At 34.9% G+C, this 21,927-nt stretch overlaps 2 protein-coding genes across 2 annotated transcripts in view; one reads left to right on the forward strand and one right to left on the reverse strand.

Moving 5' to 3' along the window:
• The window catches only part of fhod3a (formin homology 2 domain containing 3a), a 55,842-nt gene extending 36,794 nt beyond the window's left edge, over positions 1–19,048 (reverse strand). Inside the window, exons 1-3 of the mRNA XM_016517496.1 lie at positions 18,692–19,048; positions 11,067–11,179; positions 4,738–4,802 (exon numbers count right to left, since the gene is read on the reverse strand). Of these exons, the coding sequence (XP_016372982.1) occupies positions 4,738–4,802; positions 11,067–11,179; positions 18,692–18,856 (343 nt within the window). The 5' untranslated portion in view covers positions 18,857–19,048. The remainder of the gene's footprint in view (positions 1–4,737; positions 4,803–11,066; positions 11,180–18,691) is intronic.
• A 257-nt stretch (positions 19,049–19,305) lies between these two features.
• The window catches only part of LOC107712286 (sodium-dependent neutral amino acid transporter B(0)AT1-like), a 26,572-nt gene continuing 23,950 nt past the window's right edge, over positions 19,306–21,927 (forward strand). Inside the window, exon 1 of the mRNA XM_016517497.1 lies at positions 19,306–19,478. Coding sequence (XP_016372983.1) covers positions 19,306–19,478 — 173 coding nt within the window. The remainder of the gene's footprint in view (positions 19,479–21,927) is intronic.

A 21,927-nucleotide genomic window follows, 5' to 3' on the forward strand; every position in this document is an offset into this window, starting at 1 on the left:
AGGACCTGAGAGAGAACAGGCACACTCAAGATAACAGACATACAACTGGACCTGAGAGAGAACAGGCACACTCATTCTCACTAAAGTTCCCAGACTTCACACCTTCATGCGTGCTGTGACCCAGAATGCCATGATGTCATCACATCCAATGCCCTGCGAACGACAGCTGAACGCGACTGATAAAACACACACACACACACACACACACACACACAGTATGCTAATGGTCAGGTGGTTTCTGTGGACGTGTCACTTCCATTTCTCAGCTTTAGGATGTGGAGCCGCTTTGATCTGAGTCTGAGAGAGGAAAGTCAGCTAAACGTGGATTCAACACACAACAGAGGCTCATAAACTGACAGAAACACAGTGTCTCAGTGAAACAGTCAGCCCATAAAAAACTAAACAAAGAGTAAACAGTAAGTTATTTCTTTCTTTACACAGATGTGGAATTAACAATTGTGTGGATTAAATAATTGTGAGAATTTGATGGACTAGACCCTGTGTCTCATCAGTGTTTTTAAAAACATATATTTAAAGTTTTTATATTGAAAATAATTTTATCACTTTATTTTGACTTTTTTATATCATATATATATATGCACATGAAATTAAAATATTAAATAAACATTTTATAAATCCAGTTTATAAGTCAATATATTTAATAAATAAACATTCAATTTAATTTAATTTATTACAATGTATTATTTATTAAAAATGTAGGTTAAAATTCTGTGCAAAAAAATAATTATTAATATATTAAAATATTAATATATATTAAAATAATTAAGTAAAAAGTAAAATAATAATTCCTATAATATTTAGTTTGATATTTAAACTTGAATTCAAAAATATACATTATATAATAATAATATAATATATTAAATAATAATATAATAAATTCAAAATGCATAGTTTTTCTGATTTTCAGACTCTATTTAGTGCGTTGTTTGTTGAACGATCCGTGTGTAATCCAGCAGGTAATTAAATCTTTCTCTTTTCTTCCTCTGCGTCGCTGCAGACTCTCTTTCACATGTTTGTCTTGTCAACACTTTCTAAAGATATCGCAGATGGCATCTCATGGCATCCAAAACATCGAGCGACTGCTAAAATTACCCCCGTTATATCAGTTACAGAGGCACTTGAGCTCTGATATCAGAGCAACTGATTCATTACAGACATCACGAGCCGAATCTCAGCACAGCACACGTCACAATAGAGTTACACTGGCTAGAAACTGAGGAAATATACTCCATAATCACCTGATGAAGCTGCTTTTCTATTTGGATTTTGATGGACTCAAATCAAAAGAGCAGATGATTCGAATCAAATGAACGAATCACATTATGAATCACTTGAGTTCAAAACGTTAGAAAACAGATTCAGTTCAGATACAGTTATGGCTGTTTGTTTACAGTCAATATTACGTAATCAACTTCAGCGAAAACACTTCTCTCAAATAACACGGTCACGCTGGATTCAGTCCATCAAAACTACATTAATGCAGTGGGTTTAGAAAAGAATCACATTTTGTTGCTTAGAAGCCTGAAATGAAGACGGACACAGTTTTTGTTTTATCCAGGATTAATTATATTTCATATTATATTTTTTAAATTTTGTTTTCATTTTAATTTTAGTTAAAGTGTTAGCAATTTTGTTGTGTGTTTTTGTCGTTTTTCTTCATTTTTTCATGTCTATGCAGTTTTTTTTTCAGTTTTAGTATTATTTATTTTAATACTTCAAGTTAATGAAAATGAGAAATGTTGCCGTGGCAACTAGCTAAAATAAAATAATTTTAGTTTTTTTTTTAAATATTTCATTTCCGTAAAAGTTTTATTTCAAGTAACAAAAGTAGTTTTCTGGTTTTAGTGTTAGTTAACTATAATAACCCTGATGGAAACACAAATGTTAATATTAGTTGACATGAACAACATGAAAAAAATTCTAAAACATTTTATTAATCTTAGTTAATGTTAGTTTCAATATTTATAATACATTATTTAAATCTAAAGTTGCATCTTTTAATATTATTTAATTATGTAACATGAACTAACTATGAACAGATGTATTTTTATTAACTAACGTTAACGAAGATAATGAGTTGCTCATTTTTAGTACATTTTTAACTTTTTGTAAACGTTCGCATGTTCACAGTTCACACTTTGTTATTATTATTGTTATTTTATTTTGTCATTATTTTGATTGTTTACATTTGAAATAATGTATCAATTTTCGTTTTCCATTTATGATTTAATAATCAATGAGCTTTTCATCCGCTCTGTTGATTGAAGCGTATAAAGACAGTCATTCTGTCACGGTAACCGTTGCCATGGAAACCAGACTGTCACCGTCTCAAACCCTGCTGTCTGGACGGAGATGAAAGTCAATCTCTCGCACTCTCTTGCTCTCAGATTAATTACGATTAAGACATTCCCGAGTGTGATCAGAGCCGAGACGACAATGAACTCAGACCAGATCACATCCGTCCTGATGCTTAAGAAATAAAAACACAATCTTACTGGATTTCACTCGGTCCAAACAACCGAGTGAGGCCACAGCACACTACAGGGATGAAATATGTGTTGCTTTTCGCCCCAAATTCTGTTTTATTTTTCCCAAATTCTGTGTTTTTTGTTTTCAATTTTCTGGATGCCGTTTTTATGCTTTAAATCAATTCTAAATTTTTTTAAATAAACTGTTTTAATTTTCCAAAATTCTGTGTTTTCCATTTTAAATTTCTGGATTTCATTTTAATGGTTTAATTACATTTTAATTATTCAAAAAGCATGTTTAAGCAACTGAGTTCACAAAACTTAAACTATTTATTTATTTATTTGTGTATATATTTATTATTATTATTATTATTTTACAATACTAGGGCCCTATAATATACATTTTATTTTTTCAGAAATCTGGTGTTGTTGGTCTTAATTTCTTAAATTTTTCTAATTTATGATTTAATACAAAAATAGTGGTAATCAGATGAAGGCATAAAACATTAACAGTTTAATACATTTTTTATTAAAATTCATGAAATGTAAGTCATTTTTAATTTATATAACAATTTAATTAATCAATTAATTTTATTATTTGGCAAACAATGTGCTACACAAAAGAGTTTTTCTGTTAAAATTAAAACATGGAAGAAAAATTATGATATTCCTTTAAATAAGAGAATTTTTATTTAATAATTCTATGATTAATATAAACAACAGTTTTAATAATATTAATTATTATTGTTATTATTACTACTTCGAGAAGTATGTTCTACAGTACAATACTAATACATTTCTATCAAATTTTATTTTGATGGGTTATAGTGAAGTTTCTCGTTACACAATGAGTTTCAGTTTTACGACTGGATTCCGTGATGTTTCTGCATCGCAGACAGAGTAACACAATCCTGTGTTTTGTCTGTATATATGTGCACACAAAATATATTAAAGCAGTAAAGCACTTAAGATCATGTGATACAGTGATTTTACACACAACTCACAGTAAATCCAGAGGGATGATGGAAGTCGAGGGGGAAGCAGGTGGTTGGAGACTTAAAACTCATCATCTGTCCACTTAAAGCCCCAGAAAAACACACACACACACACTCTCTCTGACACACACACACACACACACACACGCTCACACACACTCTCTCTGACACACACACACACACACACACGCTCACACACACTCTCTCTGACACACACACACACACACACACGCTCACACACACTCTCTCTGACACACACACACACACACACACGCTCACACACACTCTCTCTGACACACACACACACACACACACGCTCACACACACTCTCTCTGACACACACACACACACACACACACACACATACACGCACACACACACACACACACAGGTGTCAAATGTCCCTCTGCGCTGACACAGGAAATGCGACCACATACAAAGGCATGCTGGGAAGTCAAGTGTGAATTTTAATAAAGCTGATGAGAGGGGGCATCAAAGCCCCGCCCCCGACCTTTGACCCTCCCTGATCTCTAACAGCAACAGCCAATGAGACACTTGACCCGCGATCCAGGAATAGACTCACTATCAGTGAAAGAGACGGAGAGAGAGACGCTCAAACGCTTCATAATGATTACAACCCTGACTCACTAACACTAGTGAACACAGTTGTGCTGCACAATATTTCTGTGGAAACTGTGATACATTTTATTTTTCAGGATTCACAGATGAATAGAAAGTTCAGAAGAACAGCATTTATTTGAAATAGAAATAATTTGTAACTTTATAAATGTCTTTACTGTCACTTTTGTTCAATTTAATGCGTCCTTGATGAATAACAATATTAATTTATTTAAAAAAATATTTTGAATGGTAGTCTATCATTATTTGTACGAAAATATTGGGCAGCACAACTGTTTTCAACATTGATAATAATCAGAAATGTTTCTTGAGCAGCAAATCAGCATATTAGAATGATTTCTGAAGATCATGTGACTCTGAAGACTGGAGGAATGATGCTGAAAATACAGCTGCGCATCACAGAAATACATTACAGTTTAACAGATATTCACATAGAAAACAGCTGTTTGAAATTGTAATAATGTTTACTGTATTTTTGAGCAGAAGAGACTTTTTTCAGAGACATTAAAAAATCAGAATTATTCCAAACCTTGCTGCTGTATAACTGATCACTGGCGCTTCATATTCACTCACGTTTGCTCAGATGTGTGTGTGAGTGTGTGTTTGAGACTCACCGATACACGCGTGAACACGGACGCTCAGCTGAGTGCGTAAAATCACACTGTGCTTCTTTCCCCTCCTGAAAACACAGAGAAAACGAGCAATAACGGTTAGAACAGAAGATAATAGCAATAAAACAGAAATGCCCTAGAGATACTGACCAGAAACATACAGACACAATATCAAAACACACACTCACACACACACACACACACACACACACACTCACATACACACACACACACACACAGACAGACACACACACACACGCACACACACACACACTGACTCATTCTCACTCGTTTAACTCAGTGGCGTATGGAAAATAGCTGATGGATCACAGGACAGCGACAACAACCCGCAAAACCATCAACACGGGATCAGATGCTCATCCAGAACACAAGCATGAGCTCATGAACACACGTGACCACCTACATTTACACATCAACACCTGATCAACTACAGCAGCAAATCGGCCATGTCAAAATATAAAACAATTACTAAAATTATGAAATCATAAAAAAAGAAAAAAGATAAATGAAAAAATGCAATATATTAAAGTTATAAATATAAAATATTAAATAGAAATTTAAAAAATAAAAATATATTAAAATATAAAATAAATTAAATATAAACTTACAAATATATTTTATATATAAATATAAAAAATTTAAATAAAACAATTGCTAAAAATTTATTACATCAGAATCATGTAAAATTTAAATAATTGTAAAATAAAACGATGAAAATAAAACAATTACTAAAAATTATTAAATCAGAATAATGTAAAATTAAAATAAATATAAACACCTGATCAAGTACAGCAGCAAATCGGCCAATCAGAGGCTATTTACATGTCTTCTTCTTCTTCGTGTCCTACGATCTTATATTACATCTTTCCAGTGTGTAGCACAACTGATGGCGTGGTAGCTGGGCTCTGCTAGATCATGATCTGAGGCTGCACTGCACGAGGTGTTGCATATTTTGCTCGCTACCGCACTCGCACTTGCTGGTTGGTGAGAGACCCCAAGCATGTAACGTTTGTAGGCATCTTCCATGCCTTCTGATTGTTGCCGCTGGCTAGACACTCAACGGGGATGATTCCTCTGGTTTCCCAAGATCTTGCCCCCACACAAATGGTGTTCCATCTATCAAGCCAAATAGTTTCAGTAAAGGCTTTCTTGGATGTGCTTATGGCTTGTGTGGTATCCATAAAGCTTTTTCTGGACCTAAGACGCTTTATTGGCTTTTGGTGGGAGAAGAGCATATGCCTTTCATCTGTCTCTGCAGTGGTCCGTTCCTCATTGCTGATAGCAGTTCTTCTTATATCTGGAGGTGCTATTCCGGCCAAGGCATGTAGGCAGGGTGTGGGAGTAGTTTTTATACAGCCAGTGATTATCCGGCATGTTTCATTGAGAGATGCATCAATCTTTTGTGCATGGCATGATCTACTCCAGGTAGAGCACGCGTGTTCTGCTACAGAGTAGCATAGTCCCAGAGCTGATACTCTAATTGTGTTTGGGACTGTTGGTTAATTTCCTGAGAAGATTATTTCTTGTGCTGAACTTTGATTTCAGTCTGATGATATGCTCTCTATAGGACAGCGTACGATCTAAGGTGACTCCAAGGTAGACTGGGTAAGAATGGTTTTCCAGTTCTAGTCCGTCCCATATTACTTTCAGCTGTCTCTTTACCTGTTTGTTATTAAGATGGAAGCTGCAAAGTTGGGTTTTACTTGGATTTGCCTTGAGGTGGTTTTCCTGATAATATACAGACACCTCTGATAGGGCCTTTTCTATAATACACTGTAAAAAATATTCCGTAAAATTTACGGTAAACACACGGAACATACGGAATTTTACCGTAAAAAATACGGTAGCAACGTTTTAGGTTTTACGGTTTTAACTTAAATTTACAGTTAAATACCGTAATTTCATTAACTGATATAATGTTAATATACCAACCTATTGAAGTACTGAAATCTGTTTTGTGTCTTTGTAATACACTGATAACCACCAAATCCAGGTGGTGATGAGAAAGTCACATGATGAAACAAAGCCCATCACAAGCAGCTTTTAAATAATAAAATATATAGAAGGTGCACAGTGTCATTCACACAAACACTAAACACCATCATGGTAACACACATGAAACTGAAATAATGCAATAAACATTAATTTAACAACATTAGGTGTAACACACAACCCTATTGTACAAAACTGAAAAGAAAAAATTAAGAAGAAACAGTTATTTCAACAAAAATACATCAAATTTGAAATGTAAATGGGAATTCTGGGAATGTCAATTTACGGTTATTCACTGTAAATTATATGGTCTTTTTCACTTCCAAAAACGGTATACTACCGTAAAATTAATGTCCAATACATGTAATGTCCAATACAGTTTTTCACCGTATATAGTAGGGGAATTTACCATTAACCATTTAACAGGTTTTTACTGTAGCATTTTTACAGTCTTTTACCGTTAAATTCACGGTCATTTTTTAGTTTCAATGTCTGGGAAGGCCTTCTGCTGAGTTGTTAAACACGGATCGTCAGCATAGATAAATCTGCTGCATTTGGATGGCAGGGGTTGATCATTGGTATATATGTTCAACAAGGTCGGGGCAAGTACGCTGCCTTGAGGGAGGCCATTCTTCAGGTTGAACCACCGGCTCTTTTTCCCATTGAACATCACATACAATCTGCGATTAGCTAGTAGGCTTTGTATGATTTTACAGAAGTTTGAGTCAAGTGTCAGGCCAAAAAGTTTCTTTATCATCAATCGATGCTGGACTGTGTCATATGCTGCTGTCAGGTCTACAAAGCCATGCAGCCCCAGTGATAAGTCTTTTCTGGAAGCCATCCTCAATATACTGGGTAAGGTTCAGCAGTTGCCCTGAACAAGACTTGCCTGGACGGAAGCCAGCCTGATCTTTAATAAGCTTTTCTTCCATGAGGGGAGTCAGTCTAGTGAGGATAAGTCTCTCAAAGAGTTTGAAGCTGATGCATAGCAAAGAAATTGGCCGATAGCTTTTTGGTGATAAGGGGTCCTTGCCCGGCTTAAGGATGGCAACCACTTTTGCCTTGCGCCATATTGGTGGGATATTGCATGTGGTCAGGCAGTTATTAAACATGCCAAGGAGCCAGGACTTTCCTTTTTCACCTAGGTTTACAAGCATCTCAGTAAGGATGTCGTCCGGGCCAACAGCTTTACCATTCTTGAGATGTTTCATGGCTAAGTTAAGCTCAGCTCTAGTGAATGGTCTTGTGAGATGTGAAAGGTTTTGACCATGGTTGATGCAACATGTAAAACGGTCATAATTTGTGACAGTGGGGTCTATTGTTTCACTCCATTAAATTGGTGTATTCCTTCCAATTGGCTTTCCGTAGGTTGAACCGTCTCTTAAAAGGAACTTCCACTGACTCAATGACTGATCTTATTTTTAAGGCAATGGGTCGATGTTGAGTTCTTGGCACCGGATCTAAAACAAATTTCTCTGCTAAATGGGAAATTTCATCGCTGGTAAAACATATGTCCGGATTATAGCCACGTTTCCATCTGCCACTGTTAAAAGATGGTGGTAACTTGGCATCATGTACTAATGTTAGACGTTTAACCTGAGCCCATTCTTCTACCAGGTTGCCGTCTGCGTCACGGTAGACCCAATGCCTCTGACTATCCAATGACTATTTGGTGTTTTCTCTGGCAGTGTAGTGGGATGTTGTTCCACTCAAAAGTGGAGCTTGGTGGTTTGTAGACTGACGTTATTGAGATGTTAGCAAGAGAGATGGTAATAGTTTCAATATTATTGTCAGAGCAGTTAAAGGGGTCATATGATGCTGCTAAAAAGAACATTATTTTGTGTATTTGGTGTAATGAAATGTGTTTATGCGGTTTAAAGTAAAAAAAAATAAAACAATCAAAATAAAATAATTACTAAAAATGTATTAAATCATAAAATGTAAAATTTTAATAATTTTAAAATAAAACGATCAAAATAAAACAATTAATAAAAATTATTAAATCAGAATAATGTAAAATTAAAATAAATATCCACACCTAATCAACTACAGCAGTAGATCAGCCAATCAGAGGTTGTTTGCATTTGGGAGGATGATGAAAATGATCATGAAAACCTACATTATGACTGTTTTTGGTGCTTGACTGACATGATCAGACTTCCAAAATAAAACCGTGATTCTCCATCGCATCATTTCCTGTCAAAACATCTTCCAAACCACATTTTCTCCCAGATGTGATGAGTGAGGAACGTGTTTACTGACCCTACAGCAGATACGAGTCCAGACGCCTCATTCTTTCCATGAACTCACCTTTCCTAGAATCACAGAAAAACCTTCCAGGAGTCCGCAAGCAAATCCCAGCCTTAAACAGGGAAATGTTCATAGTTTCTAATCCGTAAACTGAGACTGGTATTTTAGGAACCCAATCAAAGTGATTTGTAGAAATAAAATTTTAGCAATCAAATTTGTAGTAATAGTAGTAGTTTTATTTTATTAATAACTCTAATTCTACTCAAATAAAGACAGAAATACATGTTGTAAATATATGTAATATTTAGGGACCAAGCAGCTTCTTCTTCTTCTTTCGCTCTGGAAGTCTTTGGCAGCCCATAAAACCGCTTGTGGGAAAGTTGTGAAATTTGGCACACAGATAGAGGACAGTCTCAATATTACTCATAGCAAATTTGGAGTCTCTATCTCAAACTCTCTAGCGCCACCAACAGGCCAAATTTGCACTCATGTTTCTGCTAGTAACTTTTGAGGGCAAGAAGCAAAATTATTTTTTCCTCTGTTTCCGTGGCTCATACTGAGTCGAATGCATACCAAAATTTAAATTTCTACAGGTCAAGATTGTTCGCAATTTTGAATTTGCGCTCTGTTGTACTTGGCCACTTAATTGCTGCTTGCAGCTATATTTTTAATTTGTTTTTATTTTTATATATTCCATTTCGTCTTAATTTTAGTTAAAGATTTAGTAATTTTGTTGTGTGATGTCATCTTATTAGGTTTTATATATATATATATATATATATATATATATATACGCACACACACACACACAAACACGCACACACGCACACACACATATATATGTATATATATACATATATATATATGTATGTATGTATAGTTTTATATATTAATATATTTACATTTTTTCAAGTAACAAAAAAATGTTTTTATGGTTAAAATATGTCTTTTAATTTTTTTTAATAAATTATTATAATAACTAATTATAATAATTATTAATTATTGGTTTTAGTTATTTTAGTACTTCAGGTTGAACTAAATTAGTTAACATTTATTTTATATCAAGTAATGCATTTTTTTAAATAAATTAAATATAATAATTATTAATTAACAGTTTGTTATTTTAGTACTTCAAGTTAAACTAAACGAAAATGAGAAATATCACCTTGGCAACCAGTTGAAATAAAATAATTTTAAGTTTTTTATTATATATATATTTTTTTAGTTAACTATAATAATCCCGACTACAAGTTACAAAATTAATATTAATATTCTGAATTCGTTCAAACGTTAATACCCTCAAGATTTTAACATTTCACTAAACTGAACCTGGCGCATGTTAAACTCAGTACAAGCAGAGATTTTGCCGCTCTCTGGTGACGTCTGCAGCTCCAATCATGAAATCCACTTTAACTCCGCCCCTTCACGCCTCTGACAGCCACGCCCATATCTTAACATCCAATCAGCAGGTGATGCACAGAACCAAGCCCCGCCCCACATTTGTTCTTTTTCAATCAGATGTGAGTCACAATAAAGCATAATCTGCAGTAGGGCTGGGCGATATAGCTAAAAAATGTATCAACGATATAATGTTTCATATCGTTCGGTATCGATAATTATTGACATTTTTTATAACCTTTTTTAAAACAAGGAGCAATAGAAAAAAATGTTTACATTTAACCACCTGCAGCTACTCCAGCCGCAACGTGACTTTAAATTCTGCCCATTTCCAAACAGAATTTTGATTATTTGGACATTTTCAAAACACAAACACACGAGCTGTGTGATATTACCACACTGCTGTCTGCTCAGGTGCAGCGAGTCTGTATACTGCAGTGAAGGAGAGCCGCTCAACAGAGACGATAAATCACACTGAGTGCACTTAGAATACCACATACACCTCCCTCGCCCGCTCTCTCTCTCTCTCTCTCTCTCTCACTCACTCAGGAAATCTGTCAAGGTGATTTGTGTGAGAGCCGCTGTCACACACACACACACACACACACACACACACACAGGATAATACTAACACAAGTGCAGTATAGTGCACTATATAGTGTGCGTCTCACCCTGCGCAGTCGTCCTGCTGAAATCCCTCCAGTTCATCTCTCTGCTCATCCAGTGTCGACTCCAGATCCAGATACACACCAGTGTGAGAGAGCTGCAGAGCACAGTCATCGAGCTGCAGAAACACACACACATTACAATCAGTGACATTATTATACTATTATCCAAGAGACAGTGGTAGTTTTGAACTGCAGTGTCAAAGTATTTAAAATACAGTGAATTAAGGCATAAAGCACAATGTTTCCATCTAACATGTATTCTGAGCTGCAGTGATTCACTAGTTAGCAGTAAACCTGAATATGCTCTATAGATTTGTGTTGGATGTTATCTTTGGAATGGAAATATGGATATTTTATTTGTAAACAATCTACTTTTATCACTTATTTCAGTTAATGTCATGAAAGTAGTAGTGCTGACAGTGTCGTGTAAACATGATTGAAGACGAGAAAAGAGGAACAGACGAACCGATTCAATTGAGTGAGTCATTTACGCTGGAGCTGATTCAACTGAGTGAGTCATTTACGATGGAACCGATTCAATTGAGTGAGTCATTTACGCTAGAATCGATTCAATTGAGCGATTCAATTGAGTGAGTCATTTACGCTAGAACCGATTCAATTGAGCGATTCAATTGAGTAAGTCATTTACGCTGGAACCGATTCAATTGAGTGTGTTATTTACGCAGGAACCGATTCAATTGAGTGAGTCATTTACACTGGAACCGATTCAATTGAGTGAGTCATTTACGTTTACACCTTAACACAGGATAAATATAGAGATGCAGTTTTGACTGCTTTAGGATGAACAGAACTTTAGATAGTTTCTATATACTCATCTAGATCAACTCTGAATAAAGAAAAGAGAGGTTTAGAGACAGATTTCTGTTGATGTGAAATTTAGCGAGCAGGAAACACAAATGAATGAAGTTATATTCTCCTATGTTCTCTTTTGAGTAGTCAAACAATCTAAAGAAAACATCTTTAAAACAAAAAGAAAAGTCAATTACAAAATGAGGTCGGATGAACATTAAATACATCTGACCAAAGTTTCTCTGTGTTCAAAACAAGTGAATGAATCTTCCTCAGAAGAGACAAAAACAGCAACTCACTTCAGTGTCTGACTTATATTATAATTACGTCCATAAGCTTTTTGTGAAATTTGGATGATCTGTTGTTCGACTCTTCATATTTAAGGAGAGAAGTATTAATTTCTTAAAAAAAAAAAAAAAAGAACTTTTAACTGCTAGTGTAAATGCAAATGAATTGCATATTAAAAACAATGGAAGTCTGTGGAGTTTCCCCATTCAGAGAGCTGAGTAAATGAGTGTGTGCTTTAATTTATATGCACACCTGTGTTTGTCAGGAGCGCAGCTGCTCATGCACTCTTTAGTCATGCGTACTAACATTTTAACACGTGTAGCCTTCAGCTCGTGTGTGATTTGTGTTGTGAATCGTTTGGAAGGGTGATCACTGACCCACAATGCTGACCTGTAGTGTTCAGCTTCATAAATACTACACACACACCAAAACATAGGTTCTTCAGCAGTTCTTTGGGGTTGTTAAGGTGCTATATATCATCACTGCCATACCTGTTAAGCCCCTGTATAGTTCTTTAAATGTTTTTTAACTCTCTCTTATAGTCTATTAGCTTAGTTGGGAAAGGATTAAAAAACAACATTAAATTACATTGTATTTCCTGAAGATAACGTGATTCTCAACCTTTTTGTCCCCAAGGCCCCCCCCCCATAAGGAAATATTCCAGGGCCCCACACAAGACTTTTTGACCTCAGAAAAGCATAAAAGTGATTCAAAAGTGTATAAATTCCCATTCATAGCAAACAGATGAGAGTGGAGAGACATCTCTAAAATCTAAGGAGGAGAATTGGGTTCCTCTTATGGTTTTACATTGATGAAGCAGCTTTGAATATGGTGCTCTATAGCACTTAAAGTGGTTCCTCTATGATTACAAGCCAATTAACCACTTTTAGTGTCATCTAGCACCATTTTTTATTGTGTAGTATTGTAACGTAGTATATCAAGGGTGTAGGTTTAATTTTGGCATTGTTGGGGACATAACAGCAGACAGACATTTAATTGTTTAATCAAAATTATTGCTTGAGACAATTTAGCAGTCTCTGATACTGATGTCATTGCGTCTCTACATAACATCATAGCGATTTTGGAAACTATAGTTTTATTCATCAAGGACGCATTAAATTGATCAAAAGTGACAGTAAAGACATAAAGTTACAAAAGATTTCCGTTTCAAATAAATGCTATTCTTTTGAACTTTCTATTCGTCTGCGAATCCTGAAAAATAAAATGTACGATGGTTTCCACAAAAATATTGGACAGCACAACTGTTTTCAACATTGATAATAACCCTGATAAAGAACCCTGAATGGAAGTTACGAAAATATATTTTAAAAAAAATGGATTTAACTTGTACTTTTATGCATTTGGTAAAGGCTACTATCAAAAAAAGGGTTGTTCCTTGAGGTTTTGTCATGTTTAGCTCACTTTAGTGTACAAATTTGTCCTCAAAATATGGTCAAGAAGGTAAAAACTAGGGGTCGACCGATATGTGTTTTTCAGAGCCGATGCCGATACCGATTATTACAGCTCAAGTAGACCGATAACCGATATTTTGAACTGATATATACAGTATGTCTGGTGTAAAAATGAAAATTGATGTCAAAATTAAGAATAACAAGGGCTCTGACAAAAACTGTCTTTAAGTGCTTTTAAATTATTTTATCGGCAAATCGGTTTTGAAAATGACTGATACCGATAACCATAAAAAAAGCTTAATATCGGCGCCGATTATCGGTCGACCCCTAGTAAAAACACACTGAGGCTGACAAGATATTTGGTAAATTGCTCTGAAATGCACATCGACAGCTTGTGCTTTAAGAAAACAACTCACAAACTAGCAAAACATTGTATGATATTAATCAGAATCTGCTCTCATGCAGTATGTCAAACGGCTGAGCGCGTGAATAAAGCTGCGAGCGTGTAAGTGTTGATTTGGTGGGTTTGGCGTCTCTATTGAGTCTGAACTCGCCAAACCCTAATCAAACACTCGCTTTCCAGCTTAAGACGTCAGCTTTGATTTAAGACGATGCTCAGATCAACAAACTCAGCTCATTCAAGAATGTGTCTCATAACCAACGATCAATCACACATGAATTACACGCTGCACCTGCTGGATGAAGAAGAGCATCGTCACGTCTCAGTTTACAGTCAATAGTGATGGTGAAGCACCACTAAACACACTCAGATGACGCTTTGAGAGCATCAGCAGACGAACAATCATCTAACCCATCTCAAACCAGCACATGATGAGTCAGACGCCGAGTTTAACCAACCGATCACTAGAACAACACGAACACAACCGCGTTACAAAACACACACACGCTCATAAATGTATCTGGACTGATGCATACAGATTCACAAAGACTAAATGAACAACAAATGAACCAAATCTTTACATTTCCTGAAGAAAATGTGCACAAATCAATGTATATCTGTGTGATTTTTTCACCTGTTGAGTTACAAACGGATGTTAATTTTCTTAAATAAGTTCAATAAATAAGTTTATTAGTTTGTTAAAACTGTGTAATCAAAATGGGTGGAAATTTTACATGCAATCCAAATACATAAATCTTAAATATACTATTACTCACTAATTGTAATGTACTAATTAATTGTAAAACTGCTAGCAAAGTTCACAATTAATTACAAAGAAATGACAATGAAGTAACATTGAATTAAACATAAAAACTGAAGTTTTTCTCATAAAATGTACTCCAATAATCTTTATTTATCATTTGAAAAATAATTTTTAGTGCACTCAAAAAAAGTTTTTTTGATTTTATTTAAATATTTTCAAAATGCATGTATTCAAATCACTTAGAATCAGCATAAATCTGTTCACAGTAAAAATAATTAAATTAAAAAGTTAAAAAAAATATTTAATTAGCTAAAACACTGAAAACAATTGGGTGTAGAAACCATTTTCACTCAAAAACTGCTAGCAAAAATGTACAAATAATCACAAAGAAACATCAAGTGAAACACTGAATTAAACATGAAATTTTAAAATAGAATTTCTTTTGTTTTGTTTGTTTTTTTGTAAAACATATTCCAATAATCTTTATTTATTTTCCAACTTCAAAAAAATCTTTATTTTACAGTGTATGAGACTGAAACAAATTGTATTTATTGATGATAAATACCACTAAAACTTGACTTGACTGGACTGGTAAATACATTATATGCACTTTTCCCAATACAGATTGTTTCAAATCAGCTTTACAGAAAATTATGATGTTAATGTATATTAATATCTTAATATCTTCATGCCTTTATCAGATTAGAGCTGTGTGATAATATAGTACACATATATTCCAATGTATGAAAGCCACTGACGAGACAGAGATATCCATCTGAAGTGAGATAATGGGAGTGCAGTGCAGTGAAGATCAGTCCTGTCACAACAGAGAGAAACGACACAAAGCTGAACTCTGGTCAAACATCTCCTGCATTGACTACAGCGTCTGTCTCACATTCTCGGGTTATAAATAGATCCGGCTGAATCTCATCCACAGTGTAAGTGGTAGTTAGTGAAGGCTGAACTCTTATGAGCCACTGTCCGACTGTCCTTTACTGCAGCGCACAAAACACTTACCCCCAAATTAACCCTAACCGCAACTTAACCTGAACCTAACCACAACTTAACACTAACTTAACCACAACTTAACTTGAACCTAACATAAACTTATCCCTAACCTAACCACAACTTAACCCTAACTTAACCGCAACTTAACATAAACTTATCCCTAACCTAACCACAACTTAACACTAACTTAACCTGAACCTAACATAAACTTATCCCTAACCTAACCACAACTTAACCCTAACTTAACATAAACTTATCCCTAACCTAACCACAACTTAACCCTAACTTAACATAAACTTATCCCTAACCTAACCACAACTTAACCTGAACATAACCCTAACTTAACACAAACTTATCCCGAATCTAAACCTAACTAATTGAAATTAAATTAAATATTAAACTTTTATTTCTGCTAGTCGCCGTTTTCATTTAGTATAACTTGAAGAACTAAAATAACTAAAACGGAAATAAAAATTATTTAAAATTATACAGACATTTAAAAAAGCAAAAACTAATAAAAATGATAAAAACAATGACAAAATTAATACAATTTTAACTAAAATTTAAATGAAAACAGAAAATGTAAAAATAAAAACTCAATCAAGATAATAATAAAAATTAATAAACTAAATGTGATGCATATTTATCAGTCATACTCTCAAATCATAGCATAGTTTATTATTTGCATTATTACTATTTGCATTAATTTAATTTTGCATTTATTCAAATTGCTTCGAATCAGCATAAAGCTGTTCATTGTGAAAACAATTACATTTATTCAGTTAAAAAGTATGAAGACGGTTAAAATATGACGATGTGCAACACGCAATTAGTTCAAATGTATGAGACTGAAACAAATCAGATTTATTAATAATAAGCCTAGTTATTCTGTATTTAAAAACACATGTATTTAAAACACATTCATTTCATTAGTTCTATTACAGAAATCTGACGTGTTTCATTTATGTATGACTGCATCACATTACATTTATTAATGTTGAAACTGTGTCATTCAAATGAAGGGATATTTTATATGCAATTCAAATACACAAATCTTACATTTAAGCCTAATCATTTTTCATTTGCAGCTCAAACAGTAGACCATGGCACTTGCAACATCAGGCTCACAGGTTCGATTCCCCGGGAATGCATGATAATATGTGTGCAATTAATGCAAAGTAAGTCGCTTTGGATGAAAGTGTCTGCCAAATGCATAAATGTAAATATAAGCACTACTATTTTCATAATAAGCATTCATATTTATAGCTCTACTATTGACTGAGTGTTGATACAGTGTTGAACAGACAATAAAAAGTAGGAAAATTAAGAACTTGGGTGTTTTGATTCATTTCGGCCTGACAGCTTTATACAGCATTATGAGGAAGATACAACATCATCATCATCATGTGTGTGTGAGAGGAAACTCCGTCGCACAGCGGCATTCTGGAGCAGCACTGACCTCTGTTTAATTTTACAGATTCGACCAAAACAGTCAATTACTGGCCATGACTTTGACTCAAATGACAGACTGACACAGAAAAACACAGCGCCACATGCAAACAGAGAGAACGAGAGAGCGGGATGCACAGAAAACAAACGGACAGATGTCAGCTTAACAAAACATCTCTATCAAACCAGTGAAGCTCAAATCACAGAACATCAGCTACAAAAACACACTAAGTCATACTGAATCCATTATAATTAAAATGTGTGATAATATAATGTATAATAACATTATGCTAATCTACTGTTGCCTAGTTTTGCTGTATTAGTCTCTTGTATACATTTATTTCATGATGGTTTTACACTTTTGGCAGCATTAAATGGTCTTATTTCAGTCTTGGATTTGGAGAAATGTAGCACTGCATCACTTGTTCACTGCAAGTGAATGGGTGCCGTCAGAATGAGAGTCCAAACGGGATGATCTGAGGGCGAGCACATATTTGGATAATTTTCATTTTTGGCTGTTTAAGTACGAGAGTAATGCACACACAGCGTGTAATGTGAGATGAAGCGTGTGCGCTGTAATTCCGGTTTATGCGACGTGTGTAACAGTAAATGTCCTTTAAGACCTAATAATCTGTCACAGTTACTCTGGCGGTTTGAACCCTTTACCTCCACTAACAGCATGCGTCTGATCTGCAGTAATGTTTCATACTCTAAAGATTTATTCCGGCACACTTGACATTGAGATATGAGCAGTTTGTTCATTCACACTCCTAAGATTTATGAATATAAACACAGTAAAACACAACTAAAATGGTTAAAGCCATATTTGATATGTGAATTTCTAAGACTCTAAATGATGAACATGATCAAAACACACAATCTCCTCATGTCTTCTGTCTCTGATTGAGTGTTTTATCCAGTAAAAGAGCTTTTAGTGTAATTGTAGAAACGTTCAGCTTCAGCTGGAGCTTCTCGTGTCAAATCTTGACTGGTTTTGATCAAGTAAAGGTCAGAATAACTGCAGTAATATCTCCAGATGAACACTTACTGGACTGAAGCAGCTCAGCTTTACTTGATTCTCCATCAATCATGTTTTAGAGTCTCAAATCTGATCCTCAGGATCTTTGGAGGAGCGTTTGTTTCCAGAAGCTTTACTTTCACTGTTCCTCAGCGGTGGAATGATCTTCACGGCTTCATATTCGAGCCGTAAAAGCCTGATGCATCAAATATGATTTTCTTTTGTGTTTTGTCTGAAGCTACAGTAAACTGTTCCGAAATAATTCTATTATTCTGACTGTTATTTCAGGGTTAACTCGGACTCATAAATCAGAATGAATGAGCAGCTCTAAATGCGGCTCAGTGCCGCACCTGTCGCGCTTTAAAACAACCACAAACTCATGCAACTGACCTCATATATATATATATATATATATAAACTACATCGTGAAATGAAAAGCATAGAGATAACTTTGTGCGCGCTTGTTGAGTGTGATCTGACCTTGTGAGGGGCTTTGAGGAGTCGGTGGACCCCTGCGAGCTGGTTAATCAGAGCAATATCTTCCCTGAAGGTGTAGAGAGGAGCTCGGGTCGGTTCCGGGAAGTTAGTGCTGTTGAACGGATCGGTGTCGTCTAGAAACTGAACCCGGCACACAAACGAAGACATGATGCGTCCATGCACGGGCCGCCGGCGTCTCCAAGCAAGCGCGTCCTTCCTCTCCGGTAACGACTACAACACACGCCTTCGCGGAAATGTGACAGACGCGGAGTTACCGATCAGCTGTGAAGAGGAGAAGCTCCGTGCCGTGCTGAGCGCGAGAGTCCGTGTCACGGGCGGGTGCGGGACAACCGGACGCCCCCCGCGGATTAAGCGCTTTACCAGCGGGGCGCGATCATCGTGAAATGAAAAGCATAGAGATAACTTTGTGCGCGCTTGTTGAGTGTGATCTGACCTTGTGAGGGGCTTTGAGGAGTCGGTGGACCCCTGCGAGCTGGTTAATCAGAGCAATATCTTCCCTGAAGGTGTAGAGAGGAGCTCGGGTCGGTTCCGGGAAGTTAGTGCTGTTGAACGGATCGGTGTCGTCTAGAAACTGAACCCGGCACACAAACGAAGACATGATGCGTCCATGCACGGGCCGCCGGCGTCTCCAAGCAAGCGCGTCCTTCCTCTCCGGTAACGACTACAACACACGCCTTCGCGGAAATGTGACAGACGCGGAGTTACCGATCAGCTGTGAAGAGGAGAAGCTCCGTGCCGTGCTGAGCGCGAGAGTCCGTGTCACGGGCGGGTGCGGGACAACCGGACGCCCCCCGCGGATTAAGCGCTTTACCAGCGGGGCGCGATGAGGGACAAACCGCGGCCTCTAGCGGCTGAGGAGAGTAATGCACTCTGTTCACATCCACTATAGAGAGCCAGTTCTTACTTACGGTGTGTTTAAAGCGAGCACGTGACAGTAATATGATAGTAAACTTAATGATGATAAAATATAATGTTGTTTTAAGTCTCTTAAAACAAGGATTTCTGAGACAAGATATCTCAGGTAAAATAAAATAAAATAAAAGTACCTTATAAATATAACTATAGGCTACTTCCCCAGTTGAGAATTGCAAAAAAACATTACAAGTTTTCTGAAATGTTGTTTAAATATGCAAATGATACATTCTCCTATTAAATATGCACTCATTTGCATACAAGCAGTAACCTGAATTTTGGATAAAATCAGTCATATAGAGATTTTTTTTCTGGCAAAATATGCAATATGTTGTAAACATTGAAGGTAAATATATTTTTGAAAATTAAAATGTATTTATTTTCAACTTAACAAAATATATTTAAATTTTTTATATAAAATTTTTTATAAAATAAAATAAAAATAAAATCCAGTTATACATTTAGGCTTAATTCGTTATTTATTTTTATACAAATGTTTATATGTTCACATCTGTTATAGACAACAAATAAAGATTTTCTTCACATATGACATATGTCAATGCATTTTCTTGGATTGAAATATATGGAGGGCAAAATATATTTTGAATGCTTTTTAAAAATATATTTACAAAAAATATACTAAAAAGAGGCCAAAATATATTGGTAAAAAAATATGTTTATGAAAATATATTTGTAAACTTTTTGTTAGTAAATATATTTTTTGGCCAGTTTTTGAAATATATTTTAAAATATTTAAATATTACAATTTTTAAAAATAAATTGTTTGATTTTGTTGACATGTTAGAGTTAAAGGTTTTTCCAGAGGGGATTTTGGCTTTCTCCAATAAATCTGAAAAGAAATCAGAAAATACTGTCAACAGACAGAAATCAAACACATTTTTGCCATGTTTTTAAAGAATAAAATGTTAAATATGCATCAGTGTGAATGAAATATGAACAAACCCCTCAGTAAAAACCTCCAGAATATAGATATAAAACTGCTAAGTTTGCTGTATGTAAGAGAAAAAAAAACTCTTTGAAAATATGGATTAAAACTGAAATCTAATAAAATAAACACCTGAAATTGTATATAATAATGAAAACGCTTTATGATTGTAAACAGGCCTGCAGAATTTAAATACCCAAATTTACATATTTACATAATTTACATGCAGTCCAAAGGATTGAAAGCACTTAAATGCTTCCGTATAATTTATACACAACATTTATTCACTACAAATTTTATGTTTTATATGTATTATAATTATTTAATAAAATTAATGTAAAAATTTTTTTAATAATTAAATAATATTAAATAAATAAATAAATGGTATATTTAAAATATTATATGAATTATATATCAAATATATAATTATAATTATAAAAACAATCCAAATAAAATGATTACCTGCATGTCATGCGACCATTAACCTACATCAGAGAAATGAAATTAAATTATTGTAATATTAACTTTAAATGTTCAAAAATGTTTGTCAATCCCTGAATTAATGCATTAATCAACACCAGTCCATGATAAAAATATGAGGCTCTTAATATCAGATTAATTCACTACTTATGGTTCATCTGAGCCTGAAATAGGCCTCTGATCAGCAGAAGTGTGGGATATAAACAGCAGAGCGTCACGATCAACGGACTCAACCGGATCAATCAGTGATCAGGAACATATTATTATGACGACGTGTTTGACGTTCTGTAATGATCTGAAGCTTTCATGGTTCTCCTGTGGATCAGCAGTGTGACGTCATTCATCTGAACGTCTGAAACAGGTTTATTTATTTATTTAGTCATTTATCAGACGCTTTTATCCAAAGCGACTTACAAATGAGGACAACAGAAGCAATCAATTGTAGTATTAAAACAACTAAAAACAGATCCAAAACTAAAAGCTAAAACTTTATAAATACTACCTATATATATTTAAAAAATAAAGAGATTAAATAAAAATGACAAATGCATACAACAAAATTTCAAAACTTAACATTTAAATGAAAAACAAAAATTAAAGCTAAAAACAATTCTAAATATATATTTTTAAAGGTTTATTCTCTCTCTCTCTGTCGATCCAAACCAAAAACAATCTTGTTTCAGAAACATGAACCGGTTTACGGATAAATTATACATTTTATATTTGTATTTATGAGGTTTAGCTCACTTTTGGGTACGAATTTGTCCCCAAAATATGGTTAAGTAGGTATACACACACACACACACACACACACACACTCACACACACACACACTCACTCACACACACACACACACACACACACACACACACACAGACAG

The sequence above is a fragment of the Sinocyclocheilus rhinocerous genome, unplaced genomic scaffold, assembly GCF_001515625.1.
Source record: "Sinocyclocheilus rhinocerous isolate Xijiao unplaced genomic scaffold, SAMN03320098_v1.1 scaffold3283, whole genome shotgun sequence".
In the NCBI taxonomy this organism is placed as follows: Eukaryota; Metazoa; Chordata; class Actinopteri; order Cypriniformes; family Cyprinidae; genus Sinocyclocheilus; species Sinocyclocheilus rhinocerous.